Below are 15,461 nucleotides of genomic sequence, written 5' to 3' on the forward strand. Positions count from 1 at the left end.
ACGGTGTTAAAGTAATGATCTGAATAAACTTGTGTTTCTCGAGCTGATATGGGGGCGTTCACAGGATTGCGTGGATTGCCTCATTCATTTGCGTTTGAATAGCGCGCGCTCTCCGTAGGCGGAGTCACATTACATTTGAATTAGTTGTAATGAGGTCGACTGGAATCGCTCTCTTTTAATACAGATTTCACAAGATGAGAATATTTGTTTTTTATATAAATTACTTCATTTAAGAGAAGAGAATTCAAGCTTCATGCCTGTATGTCTGTTTGCCTGTTTGACTGAGTATTTGCTGAGTTATTGTTCATTTTCGGACGCGTTTCAGAATGGTCTTCACTGACAGAGAGAAGGCAGAACTCGCATCACGTTTATTTTTCTTTATTTGGCAAACACTTTGTTTTTATTGTGAGTATACACAAAAATAATACACATTTAACAGAATCGATTGATGTATGAAACTTGCTTGTAATATCAAAGTCCACAGAGCAAAATTAATTTCTTTTGAACTGAACTGAAAAAAAGCGAGCTGGTATCGCCGGCGATACCGTCGACCTCAGGGGGTTAAAGGGGTTCCAATCGCTTTGGGGATGTAACCGTGTCTCGGTCTGAGAATGACTTTCGAGTCGTTCGGTCCGAACTCAAGACATGCAGGGCTAATAGATAGCGCGTGCAAATCCCCCACACGTTTTACTGAAGACAGAGCTATCAGAAAAACGGTTTTAAGCGACAGGTACTTTAAATCCACGGATTCGAGCGGTTCAAAGGGAAACGCCTTCAGGGCCTCCAGGACCAAGGACAGATCCCAAATAGGAACCGAGGGGGGCCGCGGGGGATTCATCCGTCTAGCTCCTCTGAGGAAGCGGATAATGAGCTCGTTCCTTCCTATTGCCCGGCCGCGCGTCGTCTCAGCGAACGCTGCAATAGCCGCCACATACACTTTGAGCGTGGAAGGGGACCTGCCCTTGTCCAACAGCTCTTGTAGGAAGGAGAGCACCCGCGGGACCCCACATGCACGTGGATCCAAGCTCTTAGTAGCGCACCATTTAGAAAACACCGACCATTTAGACGCGTAGAGCCGTCTCGTGGAGGGGGCTCTAGACTCCGTGATCGTGTTCACGACCCCTTCTGGCAGGCCAACGGGTATCCGTTGATTACCCATGCATGCAGAGACCATCGTTCTGGATGGGGATGCCAGATCGATCCACCGGCTTGGGAGAGGAGATCCTTTCTCACCGGGATCGGCCATGGGGATGAGTGCGACAGCCTCACTAGCTCTGGGTACCAGGTTTGGTTCTCCCAACGCGGGGCTATAAGAAGCACTGGGTGGTGCGTTTCCCTGATCCTCGAAATGACCTGTGGTAACAGGGAGATCGGGGGAAAAGCGTACAGCGGGAGGCTGGGCCATGTCTGGGACAGCGCGTCCTCGCTTTTCGAGAAAAATTTCGGGCAGTGAGCGTTGTCTCTCGACGCAAAGAGGTCGATCTCCGCTCTGCCGAATAGGCGCCAGAGAAACTGGACTGTCTGGGGGTGCAGGGACCATTCTCCCGGGGGAATGTTGTCCCTGGACAGTCTGTCTGGACCGACATTCAGGTGGCCCGGCACGTGCGCGGCTCTCAGCGAGCGCAACGAGCGGTGAGCCCACACGAGAAGGCGTTCTGTTAGCTTGCACAGGTTCCTGGATCTGACACCGCCCTGTCGGTTCACATAGGATACCACGGACATGTTGTCCGAGCGGACTAGCACATGGTGATCCTGTATGAATGGGAGGAAGCGCTTGAGCGCGTTCTCGACCGCTATCATCTCCAAACAGTTTATGTGGAGGCATTTCTCCTGGTCTGACCACAGGCCAAAAACCGGTTTGCCCTCGAAAAGAGCGCCCCAACCTGAGGTGGAAGCGTCCGTCGAGATAACTTTGCGGTGTGAGATGGCTCCCATTGTCACACCCCGCTGGTACCAGTCGGCCGCTAACCAGGGCTTCAGTGCTGAAACGCAGCTCTGAGTCACTCTGATTCGGATGCCGCCGGAAGCCCAGGCTCTGTGAGGCACTCGGGCATTCAGCCAGCATTGTAGCGGGCGCATACGTAACAGACCCTGCTGAAGAACACATTAGCTTTCGGTTAGCGCGAGCATATAAGAGTACGACCTCATGTTTGTTTGCAGTCGTGCGTGTAATAAAAACAGGCTTGTTTACTGCAATAGTAATATTTCCAGCCGCCTGAACTTAAGAGGGGACTGAGAAATGTTTGAGAATTGGCGGTTTGTCCGGCCACAGCGGGACGAAAACACTCTCTCTCCTCTTTTCGCCGGTGAGTGAGGCGCGCGCTTAACGTTGCTCGTGACCGTCCGCTCTGTCATCCCTTGTGAACGGCGCAATGTGCGTGGCCCAACAAGGGGAAGTGCGGGTTCGCTTTCTGTATGTAAGAAAAACTGGCCGCGAGCTTGGAGAAGCGAACAGCATAAATTTTTATCTGCCGCGAGAGCCGGGATCGAACCCGGGTCTCTGGCGCAAAAGCCTATGATTCTGCCACTGAGCCACAGGGGAGAACACATTAGCTTTCGGTTAGAGCGAGCATATAACAGCGTCATGTCTTGTGACGGCGTTTGCTTGCAGTCGTGCGTGTATTTATAACAGGCTCGTATACTGCAATATGAACAATTCCAGTCGCCTGAACTTAAGAGGGGACTGAGAAATGTGTGAGAAATTGAGGTAGGTCCGCGCGAGGACGGAGTAGCTTTCTTGTAACGTAAAGAGAGCTCCAGGACCGTCCGTTTCTGCCATCCCTCGTGAGTGGCGCAGTTTGCGCGGCTCGAACAGAGGGAGAGGAAGCTCGCTCCGAGACCGTCCACTTCTGCCATCCCTTGTGAGCGGCGCAGTAGTGCGGCTCGAACAGAGGGAGGGTGTCTATCTCATTCGCCTCATCCCCTGACGCGGCGGTGGCGCGGGCGTTTAGCCGGCGGTTGAGCGGCCGGGAGGGGTGGCGGAGAGGGCGAGAGAGAAGCTCGAGGGAGAGGTTCAGGCGAGCTCCTCAGTCATATTAGTCTCCGGTGGTCTCTGCGAGCGGCGCTTCCTATTGCGCGGCCCGGCAGGGACAGGCGGAGCGACAGCTTGGTCGAAAACTTCAAGTCGAGCCCGCAGGGTCGACATTGAAAGTTCTTCGCACTCGGGGCAGCCGCCCGTAGAGAGTGTGGTGGCGGCGTGCTCGCGGCCCAGGCAGAGAGCGCAGAAGAGGTGGCGGTCTCCGTTGCTGAGCGGGGCGCGGCACGAGCCGCAGAAAAACAAACAAACAAAAAAAAAAAACGATGCGTTTTGACAAAAACACCTCGTGCTCTTTTAGAACAGTGAGAGATAGTGTGTGTCGCAGGGCGAGCACACACAGCAGTAATAAAAGGATATGTCGCCGGATAGCGTAGCAGGCACGGATGGCTGAAGGCGGCGAAGGCGGCCGGCTTCTTCAGGCGCTGTCCTAGGCTTGCTGGTCGCTGGTTTCAACGGCGGCGGCTCTCAAGATCCAGCGATGCGAAGAGCTTTGCTGAAGACAAGAAAATCAGATATTTAGCCTGTGAGCCCTGGTTATATACACGCTGGCCACACCCATCTTGACGGTTAGAAGGGTGTGGAGGCCACGTTTCAGGGGGCTCACTGATAGGCTTAAGCAGTTGCCGCCGAGCAGCCAATGAGCACGCTTATACAGCCTGCCTTGGTCTGCCGGCTGCCGCACTGCGTTGACAATGAATACAAAATTAAGGATAATTTTTTGGCTTCAGATCTCGAAGAAAGAAGACTTTCCCGATGCGTAAGCAACTTACGCAATACGAGAAGAACCTCTCGTAAGAGAACCAAAGGGAGGCAAAGTGGCTTTTTAGTGTATTTTTGGAGTCTCCAAAGTCCCGACTGCAAAAACAAGCTATCATAAAGAAAATTACACCAAAAATCTCACTTTTACCATTTGCTAAAAGCACTTACAAATATTCCCATATATGTTTCACTATCTTCTTCTCAAAGAGACTCAATACATGCAATAAATAAGTAATGGGGTAGACAAAAATGAGATCTGCAACATGAAAATCGATCTTTTGGTTATTTATTTACATTAGAATAATATGTATAATTTTTTTTTATGCTAAATTTAAAAAAACACACACACACACACACACACACACACACTTTTTTTTTACAACAATTAAATGTAGAATAAAAAACTAACATGTAATCAATTAGGGTCCAGAGAACTTCCCGTTCATGGAGGGAGGACTACAACACTATAAACACTCTGTACAATATTTTATATCACACACTCACTCACACACACACACACACACTTTTTTTTTTACAACAAGCAAATGTAGAATAAAAAACTAACATGTAATCAATTAGGGTCCAGGGAACTTCCCGTTCATGGAGGGAGGACTACAACACTATAAAACTCTGTACAATATTTTATGTCACACACTCACACACACACACACACACACACACACACACACACACACACACACACACACACTCAATCTTACACACACACACACACACACACAATTACTCAGGTGTGTCCGTCCCCATCCTGGTGCCATTCTTTGTAACAGTTGCGGGAGGAGACAAAGCACAAAGCCAGACCACATCCAGAGCAAAACACAGGAGTCTTTGATATTATTCCTTGCCTTTTGCATACAACACATTGCCTTCTTTTATTTGTAGCATCTGTGCTAAAGTACTGTGGAATGCAGTGGCTGGTTGTTGAGCTGGTGGTGGATGAACAAGCTGCACCAGCTGCGAATGGCTCTGGGGGAGCTGGTATGGGCTGTGTGGCAATGCCTGCAAGCTCAGACACAAGGGTTTCCCTGAATGTCTTCTGTGTCATCGGTTTTGTTTTCTGGGATTTTGAAAGTTCCTGGTGAAGAATGAAACTATTTACAGCAGCAATGTCAAGGAAATGGAAAAACAAGGTCTTGTACCACTTCCTTGTTTTTTGAAGAACATTGTAATAGCCAATCAAGGCATCAGACAAGTCAACTCCACCCATGTATTTGTTGTATTCTTTGACTGCTGTGGGAACCGGGATCTGTTGTATTCTCCACTCACCCTCTGCATTCTTCACACGCCTGTTGACAGTCTCACCCACATATGCCTTGTGAATTGTGGAGCACATCGCCACCTCTCTTGTATCCATCCACTTCACAAATAGGAGTTTTCCTTGCCTGAGCCAGCGGATGGTTCCTCTCTGGGCTTTCTTGCTGAGGTCATTTGTTTTTGTTTTTGGAAAGCCCAACCTGTTTGCTCGAATGGTGCCACATTCTAGAGTTTTTTTTTCAAACAAATCCAAAAACAGAGTTGGACTTGTGTAAAAATTGTCCATGAAAATGTGGTAGCCAATGCCAAGAAGAGGAAAATTCATCAGGGTCATTACGGAGTCATAGCTAAGGCCTTTACCAGTGGCCATGGAGTTCTTTCCTTCGTAAACAAAGAAATTCTAAGTGTAACCACTGATTGAATCTGCCAACACAAAGAGTTTATAGCCCCATTTTGTTGGCTTATCCTTCATGTACTGTTTTAGTCCTATTCTTGCTTTTGAAGCAACCATTCTTTCATCTACAGACAGGTGTTTGTTTGGTTGGAAGTATGTCTGGCATGATTGAACAATGTCTGTGTACAGAGGTTTTACCTTGAAGAGTTTATCATAATCTGGGGTTCCTTTTTTCCTGGAATTCTGTTCATCCTTCTCTACATCACAGAGGTGCAGATTCCATGAAATAGCTTGAAACCTTGGTCTTGACATCACAGATCGGGGAAAGGAGAAGTTGTAAAGGGTTTTCTTTGCCCAGTAGTCAACAATGGTTTTTGCGCCAACCAATCCCATGTAAATGACCAAAGCTAAATAGGAAGAAAACTCCTGTGCAGTCAAAGGAACCCACTGGAACTTCTTCCCAGCCGCAGACATTTTTGATGCGTACTTGTTGGTGTTTCTGACAATTGTGTCAATTACAGAGGTGGTGAAAAACAGCTGAAACAACTGGATGGGTGAGTAGGTGTTGCTCATAAGGATCTGAGGCCCTGGAGGTCGTTTGGGTGTAAAATTGGGCAAATCTGGATCCACATCCTCCTCTGTGACATCATGCCATCCATTTGTCTCACCATCATCATGTCTTCCTGCTTGTGACTTGCCCCTTGTTTGCCTGCACCTTACACGTGTTGTTGACACAGATGTTTCTCCAAGAGGGGTAGGGGTGGGGTCGTGTGTCACAGGTAATGTGTGAGGACGACACCTCTTTCTCCCTGACAGAACAGGCTCCTCATCATCAGAAGAGATCACACTGTAACACAAACAAATGCAGGTCATATGCATGCACTCAGAGTAAGGAAAGAAACCATAACACAAAAATAATCATTGGACAATGTGCATTATTCACACTGTAACACAAACAAATGCAGGTCATATGCATGCACTCAGTGTAAGAAAAGAAACCATGACACAAAAAATAATAATTTAACAGCTGGGTGAGTTTTGTATTGGCTTATTGGATACCTTATTGCCAATAACGGCAACTTATTTTCAATACTATTTCATTGGACTATGTGCATTATTCAAATCGCGACACAGATACGCAAACAAAACTTCAAAGATGTTCAGAGCCCACGATAATGATGCACGATATCCTTCACAAATAATACAACTTAAGAAAAAAAAAATCACAATTGTAAATGAAGAAATACTACTTACGCGTCAAAATCCGGGTCCTCTCTTGCTGCAAATGCAGCCTCAAAAACTGAATCATAGCTCCCATCACTGTCCTCCACGTCGCTGAGTCGATCCAGTTCCTCCAAAACTGCCTCAGCACCAACAAAAAGCCTCTTGGACGTCATTTTCAACAATCTGAATTATAATAATCTAATTATATGCATGAGTGAGCACGACGCGTCCAAACTGTGCGCCGCAGAATATCTCATACTCTGAGGTAAAATTGCGCGCTGAATATCTCAGACTCTGGTTGGTTTAGAGGAAAGGTGTGTTCACGACATGTTCATGTAATGCTGAGATCATTAGCTTTCCAATGATGCGTAGTTCGTCATCATCCGTCGCCGATAACATATCATGTGGATCGTGGATAACATATCATGTGGATCGTATGAAAACAATGACTTATTTCCTGCATTACTAAATGAGACATAACGGTGGATTATTTCTCAAGCGAAACTCACATAAAGGTGAAAATAGACTCATTTTGAAGAGATCAGTCTAAGGTGAAAGTCTGTGTATCTTTTTGACTACTTTTAGCTCAGACATGCTGTAATTGGAGATGAAATGCAACGTTTCTCCTAGTTTGTTTACAAATATCAAAGATGTACTTTGCGACTCATTCTGCAATCATTTGATCTGTTGTATTATGTCAACTAAATAAACCATATAGCAAAAATCTTGAGAAAGAAAGCTTTTGTTTGATATATGACTTGCCTTTGACCAATGCCATCAATATTCAAATTCATAATCACACTTACTTTTGATCGGTATTTCGGTTGCGGGTGGATGAATTTAAACATTTAAATGATGCAATATGTAAAATTAATTAAAAAAATTATGGTTTTGTGTGAAAAGTAGAGGGTCTAAGCTTTGTAATGATATCACATATGACTGTTAATGTTTCATCAGGACCTTTAAATATTAAAGGACGATCGTAATAACGCTCTTAATAACGCAATTCAAACCCGGTACGGGGTTTATGTTTACAGTACATTAACATGTTACAGTACGTCCACTGAGATCTAGTATCCTATGTGGAGGTTTTTGGTCATATACTTAACACCCTTGTCTTGTCATAATTTAATTGTGGAAAATTACATCACATCTTTGTTTTCATGAATTCCATCTGTTAACTTAAGGAGTTGTGATGTTTCCAAAAACTGAGTAGTATTGGCATAACGTAGTGAAATCTAATGATAATGTCTCTCAGGGGAAACATATAAAAAGAAAAGCAGAGGCCCTAATACTAAGCCCTGTGGCATAATTTTTCATTCACTTAAAGTGGCAGCGGTCAGATAGACAGGACCTAAACCATGCTATTGCTTCTCCACAAATGCCAACATAATAATGAAGCTATCCAACAGAATCTAGTGATCCATGTTGTCGAAAGATCTTATAGCAAATGCAGAGAGATGTAGCCACAATCAGGTGCCAAAAACAGGTAATTTGTTACTTTTTTTAAAGTCCCACCATTATAGAAATGATTTTACAGAGATGGGAGCTATTCTGGAGATTAACAGGGCTCTCAAGTCTCATGCATTCACCGTGAAACACATGCATTTCAACCAGTTCACATGTTCATATTTTGATAAAACTTGAGAGTTCTGTCGTAACTATTCAGACTTGATCACCGATGGGTTTAAATGATGAAGCGTTATTCAATGTGATGTTATAAAACAATGGTATTTGTATTTTCAATGTATCTGTTTATGTAAAATAAAAATGTTCTATAAATTCTTGTCATTGATTGTTGTTGGTGGTGATGTGTCACGATGGGGTCAAAAACGCAGTGATTGGATCATTTTGTAATAGTCATTTTTTGTATGCCTGACGAAAGTCATGGGACCAAACTTTGCGCTTAAAGGACTAATTTTGATATATTTGCAAGTACAGTTATTGTGCAGGATTTTCTTGTTTTAAGATGAGAGGTTTGATAATGTCCCGCTTCAAAGTTTTAACCAGAGTGATATGTTAACCAGAGGTTCTGAGATTACAGGTAACACCTCTTTAAATAGCATACATGATGATTTTGAAGCTTTTTCAAAATCTTTATATATGTTGCTTTGTGTTAACTTGTATTTCTTTTTTGTTTTAGACCTGATGCAGCTGAAAGAAGAGAGTGAAGAACTTAATGAAATGAAAGAGAAATATCAGTATGTGAAACATCATGATTTCACAACTGAAGAAAAATCTTATAGTTTTTCACGGACCGAAGAGGCCTCCTCACGAAAAAGAGCTCAAAAGACAGTTGCTAAAGTTCATTTCACCTGCCAACAGTGTGGAATTATTTTTGATAAACTCGGAAACCTTAAAGTCCACATGAGAATTCACACTGGAGAAAAGCCTTTCTCTTGCCAACAATGTGGAAAAAGTTTTACTCAAAAAGGAAGCCTTAAAAACCACATAAGACTCCACACTGGAGAGAAGCCGTACACATGCCCTCAGTGTGAAAAAAGTTTCACCCATAAAGAAAGCCTTAAAAATCACTTGAGAATTCACACTGGAGAGGACCCTTTCACCTGCCAACAATGTGGAAAAAGTTTCACTCAAAAAGGCAGCCTTAAAATCCACATAAGAGTTCACACTGGAGAGAAGCCTTACACATGCAAACTGTGTGGAAAGACTTTTACAAATAAGAAAACTCTTGATTCCCACATAAGACTTCACACTGGAGAAAAGCCTTTCTCCTGCCAACAATGTGGAAAAAGTTTCACTCAAAAAGGAGGTCTTAAAAGCCACATAAGACTTCACACTGGAGAGAAGCCGTACACATGCTCTCAGTGTGGAAAAAGTTTCACCCATAAAGAAAGCCTTAAAAATCACTTGAGAATTCACACTGGAGAGGATCCTTTCACCTGCCAACAATGTGGAAAAAGTTTCACCTATAAAGGCAGCCTTAAAAGCCACATAAGAGTTCACACTGGAGAGAAGCCTTACACCTGCAAACTGTGTGGAAAGACTTTTACAAATAAAAAAAACATTGATTCCCACACGAGAATTCACACGGGAGAGAAGCCTTACCCCTGCAAACTGTGTGGGAAGAGCTTCTCACAAAAAGGAAATCTTATGAATCACATGAAAATTCACACGGGAGAAAACACGTTTGAGTGAGTGTGGAAAGAGTTTCAGTTGTAAAGTTAACCTTAACTGCCATGTGAAGATTCATTCGAGAGAACTGTTGTAAATGTAATCAAAGTTTCAAAGATTGGAATTACCTTAAAAATCATGTAATAACTCAAACTGTGGAAAGAGTTTCACACTTAAAGAAAACTTTTTAAATATGTATCTGTGGAATTAAGGCAGTGTTCACACTGCCACAAAAATCTGATCATCCATGTTCTGTAACACTACTCTTATTTGCATTCCTATGTTTTTTATACTTTGATTTTAAGCTTTTTGTTTTCTTGTCATGTATTTATAAACTCCTGTATCTAGACTTAACCATCTTCTTTGCTACAGTTTTTAATATTTAGCAGTTGCAGTAGACCCCTTCTAATTTCAGTTGGGGAGACCGGGTATAATTGTAACACGGGGAGAGTTGTAACACTACCAATTCCACGAATCAGGGATAAGATAGGAGTCATGTGAGAGTTTCAGTTTCCTCAGGCTTCCTTTGCGATCCCACATGGAGGTTTTCCAGTCTGTGTTGCTATCTCTCCTGAAGAACAGCAGAAAATCTAATTCTGAGGTAAGAAAGTAAAAAAGAATTATAAGATAATATTTTGTTTTGTACTTCTACTGTTCTAGATAATGTTGTATGAGTTACATCAGGTCAGACTGTAGTTTCTCTAGTAAATAATGGTGTATCAACCTCCTGTTAATTTCAAAGCACCATGCTAATACAGCTAGCTAAACAATAAGTGACAGTGGTGGGGTAGGTTGTAACACATGTTTTGAAAGTGTTACAACCATCCCCTTACATACAAATAAGAACATTTTTGTGGAAAATCTCTCCTTGATGGCTGACGTGGCTGCATCAACGACAACGTTGAAGAATCCAACCTCCTAACTTGCCAAGTGCATCACTGAAAGACTCTTCATGTGATTCATATGAGAAGTGGCACTTTGTGGACCTCAGCCTTTTTTGTTTTAAAACAGCCTCCACATTAATTTCTTCACAAATGTCTTTGGCCGCCCCACCTCCTGTCGTAAGAGTTGCCACCTTGTTTGTTGTCCAGACAAAGACTGGGCCTCAGCCTTTATAGCAGGGTCTTTGGTGTGGTCTCTCACCTCAATTAAAGCCTCTCTCACGGCAGCTCCCTGGTACCTCGTGGGCACGACGCCCTTGACCTTGCTCTCCCACCTTGTTTCTGCCCACATCTTTAAGGTAATGCTCACATGATTCTTCAGCATGGCCCATCTTTGGGTGGAGGCTGAAAATAACGTGTATAGCTTTTGCAGGACACCAAAGTAACTTATAGCATCAACAGATCCCTTAGCAGCATCACACACAACTAAATTCAATGTATGCGTCACACATGGCACAAACAGAGCTCTGGAATTATTTTCTAAGAGCCTGGCTTGAACTCCCTTATTTTTGACTTTCATGTTTGCTCCGTTGTCATATGACATGTTTGCTCCGTTGTCATATGACTGTCCTCTGCAGTCTTCAAAAGGAATTGTCAGGATCATGGATGCCAAGTGATGGCCTGTGGACTCCTCTGCCTCCAAAAATCCCATAAAATGTTACCTAATATGGGGCTTCTCCATCAGTGACACCACTCTAATGACCACTGATAACTGTTCTGTGTGGCTTATATCTGGGGTTCAGTCCAGAATTACTGAAAAACTTTGCCTGCTTGATGTCATCCACTATAGCAGATTTGATTTTGCTGCTCAACAAATCAATCAGCTTTTTCTGCACATGATGGCCTAGGTAGCTGTTGTGACTTGCTGTTCCTCTTTTGACACAGTTAAGGTGATCTTTCATAATGGGATCAAACCTGGCCATAAGTTCGACTTCTTTGAGAAAATTCCAATTTGATGGTGTGAACAGTGTTTCTGCGTGTCCCCTTAGAGCCAAATTTCGAACTGCCAGTGACTGCACGATAGCAGTGAGACGTATCAGCACTTATCTCCATCTCACCCTCTCAGCCTCCAGAAGTGCCATCTCCAGCTTATCAATAGTTTTCCCACTTTTTAACCTCACTGACAGTTCCTTCCATGCTTTCATGCAAATTGAGTTGTTCTGGATTGTTTTCATGTGATGTGAGGTAATTGCCATCTTTTCACCACTTACTAATGTCTTCTTAAAATATTGGTGGTGGCAACTTCTCCCATCACTCTCATTCCTATGGAAAACAAAGCCAGGTGGCACCTTACTTGGTCCTCTGCGAACCAGCTCAGTCCGAATCCTGTCAGTCCGTTGTGAGGGCCAGTTAGCAGGGTCAGTTGACAGAGGCTCATCCTCAGCAGTGGGGCTCAGTGGGGGTTCAGCTCCAGGCATTTCTATCAGACAGCATATTGGCACATTACTCAGAGCACATAGCAATGGAACATAACATATAGGCCTACTCAGAAATTATCAGAAATATTAAAATTACATTAAATTGCAGTTGTCTTGTAGCCTAGGCATTAGGGCTGTCACTTTTTATTCGATATTCGAATATGCATTCGAACATAGCGTGAAATATCCGAAACCGAACTATAAATAAACTATTCGGTTTTTAAAGTGCCATGTTTAGCGCATTTTTTACAGTCTATGATTAGACCGTTTGCTTTTTATTTTATTGTTTGCCATCTCATCCAGTAGCGGCCGCTCTAAACGTATTGTAGCGTAGGCCCATGACCAAATCAAGCGAATAATAGCAGCCAATAGCCAGCTTGTTTTGAAAATGGAAGATAACGACAAGACAAAAGAGTCCGCGCTGTAATTCCTGCCTATTACACACACACACACACACGACCCACAGAAAAGACGCGTGTCAGTGTCGAGTTCTCTTTCGGGCTTGAACAAACCATAACACACAAATTATGCCAAATGTCCGTTTTGTCGAGTGTCCTCATAAGAGCAGTCTTAAATTATTTAAATAAAGTCTTAAATGGACGTAGAGATGTGCGAAAATGCGACGCGTGTCAGATCGCGTCTCTGTCCGCAGCGGCTGGTCTTAAAGTGTCATTAATGTTAATCAAATAACAAAGGTAAGAGAACATTACTCACTTAGACCCGGCGCCAGGAGGATTATTATACCGGTAGCCTAATCATGAATGCACTCCCTATCTTTTAACACATCTCCGGCGAACGGCTTTTTCACGCAAAAGAAAAACTCTTCATGAAGCGCAGTGAAATTCAGCGACCATGTGGCGTTTCCTGATGGATCGAGGTTGTTCGTTAACTTCATTTTACATTTTACTCGTAGATATTCGAATATATTCGAATACATTTCTTGATATTCGATATCCGTTCGAATTTGATTTCTCTCAAAAGTGACAGCCCTACTAGGCATACCCCCTCCACACACACACACACACACACACACACACACACACACACACACACACACACATACAGACATATGCAAAAACCCGCCTGAAGGCTCATGCTGGGTAGAAGTCGAGGAAAAGAGGTCTTCATCCTCAATATCAGATATTTGTAGAGATATTTGTGGAGAGACATATGTGTAGCTGAGGACATAGATGGTAGCTCATCCTGAAGGGTCGAGACCATTCCAGAAGAGGCCTGTGTAGCGGGGGAGGTGGGTGGCTCATCCTGACCAGTGGCAGAGGATGCTCCAAAATATTTTAGAAGTGCCCCTGGAATTGCAGTTGAAATTGAAATCAAAAGACCGTAGGATTATGTTTTATACAACTAAAACAGCCTGGTGTCAAATTTACCTCAAACATAATAGGAGGGTTACATAAACATGCACTTACACGCTAAATGTCTGTCATTACACGCTATATTAATCTAACTTTCAGGAACCATTAGCTCCTTGGTCACTGCCTCGAATTCTATGCATGGCACACTTTTAGTTATGACTTGTTAAACTATACTTTGTCACGAAATAGAGTTGTAGCAAATAAATGGCAAATGTTGGTCTTTGAAACTACCTACAGATTTGAAAATTCCGTTGGCTAATTACAGGGCCTAACGTTAACCCATCTCATGGAAATAAATAATAACTGAACTTGTAACAGTTTTGCTGCAAAGCACAATATTATGGTGAAATTAGATCTCGTGTTTGAGTTAAAACCAAATTATTGTTGGATAAGCATAGCAAGCATCATAGCAAAAAGGCTAACAAACGTAAGAGTTACACCCACCAATTAACATTAGGCCTTCATTCATGACATGATTCCGTAATCATACAGAGAACATAGTTGCATACGTTTATCTTTTGCTCATTTCTCCTCTTCTTCTTTTCTTTTCTTTTTTTTTTTTTTCTAAATTGGGCACCTGATGGCTTTGACCTTTTCCTGCCCATCTCTGTGTTTATTTGGCACTCGACAATCAACAGATTTCCCATCCCCCCAACACTGTCACTCACGACCAGAAGTCAAGACTAAACCAATTCACCTTGGTGACCACATAATTGTTTTGTATTACCTATTTTTATTAGCCATTTCACACAATTCAGAAAAAAAAATGTGCAGGAACTATAGGCTTGTATTTATAATACTAATTATGAAATGTGCATTATTTGGAAGAAAGTCGAGGTATGACTGACTTTAGACCACTAATTCCATTAGAGTATTGCTATACAGTGGATCCCCCTTTCCCCCCCATGTCCATTCCATTTGGGAGAGACCCAGAGGTGAACTGTCCCCCGCGCCCCCTCCCCTTCCCCTTCTCCCTTCTCACACAGCTTCTGTGCATGGCACCTTCTCAGCAAGCAGGGGTGCCAATTTGCCAGTTCCCCACACAGTGAAATGATAGATAATAGAAAATAGATAATAGATAGATAATTTTATTTTTTTACTGCTCGTGCCGCCCCCCATGTGTCAAAAAAAATGCCACCCCGGGCAATTGCCCGGTTCGCCCGTGCCAAAAACCGCTACCACCAGGCATGCACTACAGGGCTGACCAATTTCATTTGTCACCATTGTGACTATGATTAACAATGCATTAAATGTGTTTGTTATTGTCACCATTGTGACTTATAAGGGGAGACACAGCAGTCAAAACATAGTTTTTTTTTTTTTTTTCACTGGTCAATTTTGAGATTTTGGGCTATTTGTCTTCAATAAAGTCTTCTTTCAGACTTGTCAAAAAAAAAAAAAAATCCAACATACACATTATTTTATTACACTTTGTCTATTTGCGTCTGTAGATTTCTCCTAAATTCAACAAAAGTTGGCGTTCTAAATCAACATGCTGCTCTGCGATCGCTGTCTGCACCCTGTCATCACATATACCGTTGGAAAGCTCTCTCTCTCTCCTGTACAATGTTGTCGGATCCAAATATGGTCATTTTCTAATATCAGCAACCAATCATTAAAGTACAATGGAGCATTTGATTCTAAAAGCGAAATCTCTTTGGCTGGTGTCAATTTCTGACAACGTGATTCGTTCAGATGCATCACGTGACGTGCTCTGACATCTAACATGGGACCGTTTGTGTGTGTTTTTAACTGGTTTTGATGGGTTCTGTTCAGTTGAAGGCCATAAATGCTGTGTTATAAGTTTTGATGTCTTTTAGGTGGTTTGTATTGTTGTTGCTAGTGATTTGATAAGATATTGTGTCTGTAAATTAGCCTGGAAATCCAGACCTAAATCTAAAAGATTAA

General features: G+C 43.0%; 1 protein-coding gene across 2 annotated transcripts in view; it reads left to right on the forward strand.

Annotated features, from left to right (window-relative positions):
- Nucleotides 1-10,244, forward strand: part of LOC307157751 (uncharacterized protein) — a 53,128-nt gene extending 42,884 nt beyond the window's left edge. For both annotated transcript variants that reach the window (XM_079869673.1, XM_079869672.1), the window contains exon 3: nucleotides 8,830-10,244. In XM_079869673.1, the coding sequence (XP_079725799.1) occupies nucleotides 8,830-9,845 (1,016 nt within the window). In that variant the 3' untranslated portion in view covers nucleotides 9,846-10,244. The remainder of the gene's footprint in view (nucleotides 1-8,829) is intronic.
- Nucleotides 10,245-15,461: the final 5,217 nt, after the last annotated feature.

This window comes from Squalius cephalus (genome assembly GCF_949319135.1).
Source record: "Squalius cephalus genome assembly, chromosome: 4".
Lineage (NCBI taxonomy): Eukaryota > Metazoa > Chordata > Actinopteri > Cypriniformes > Leuciscidae > Squalius > Squalius cephalus.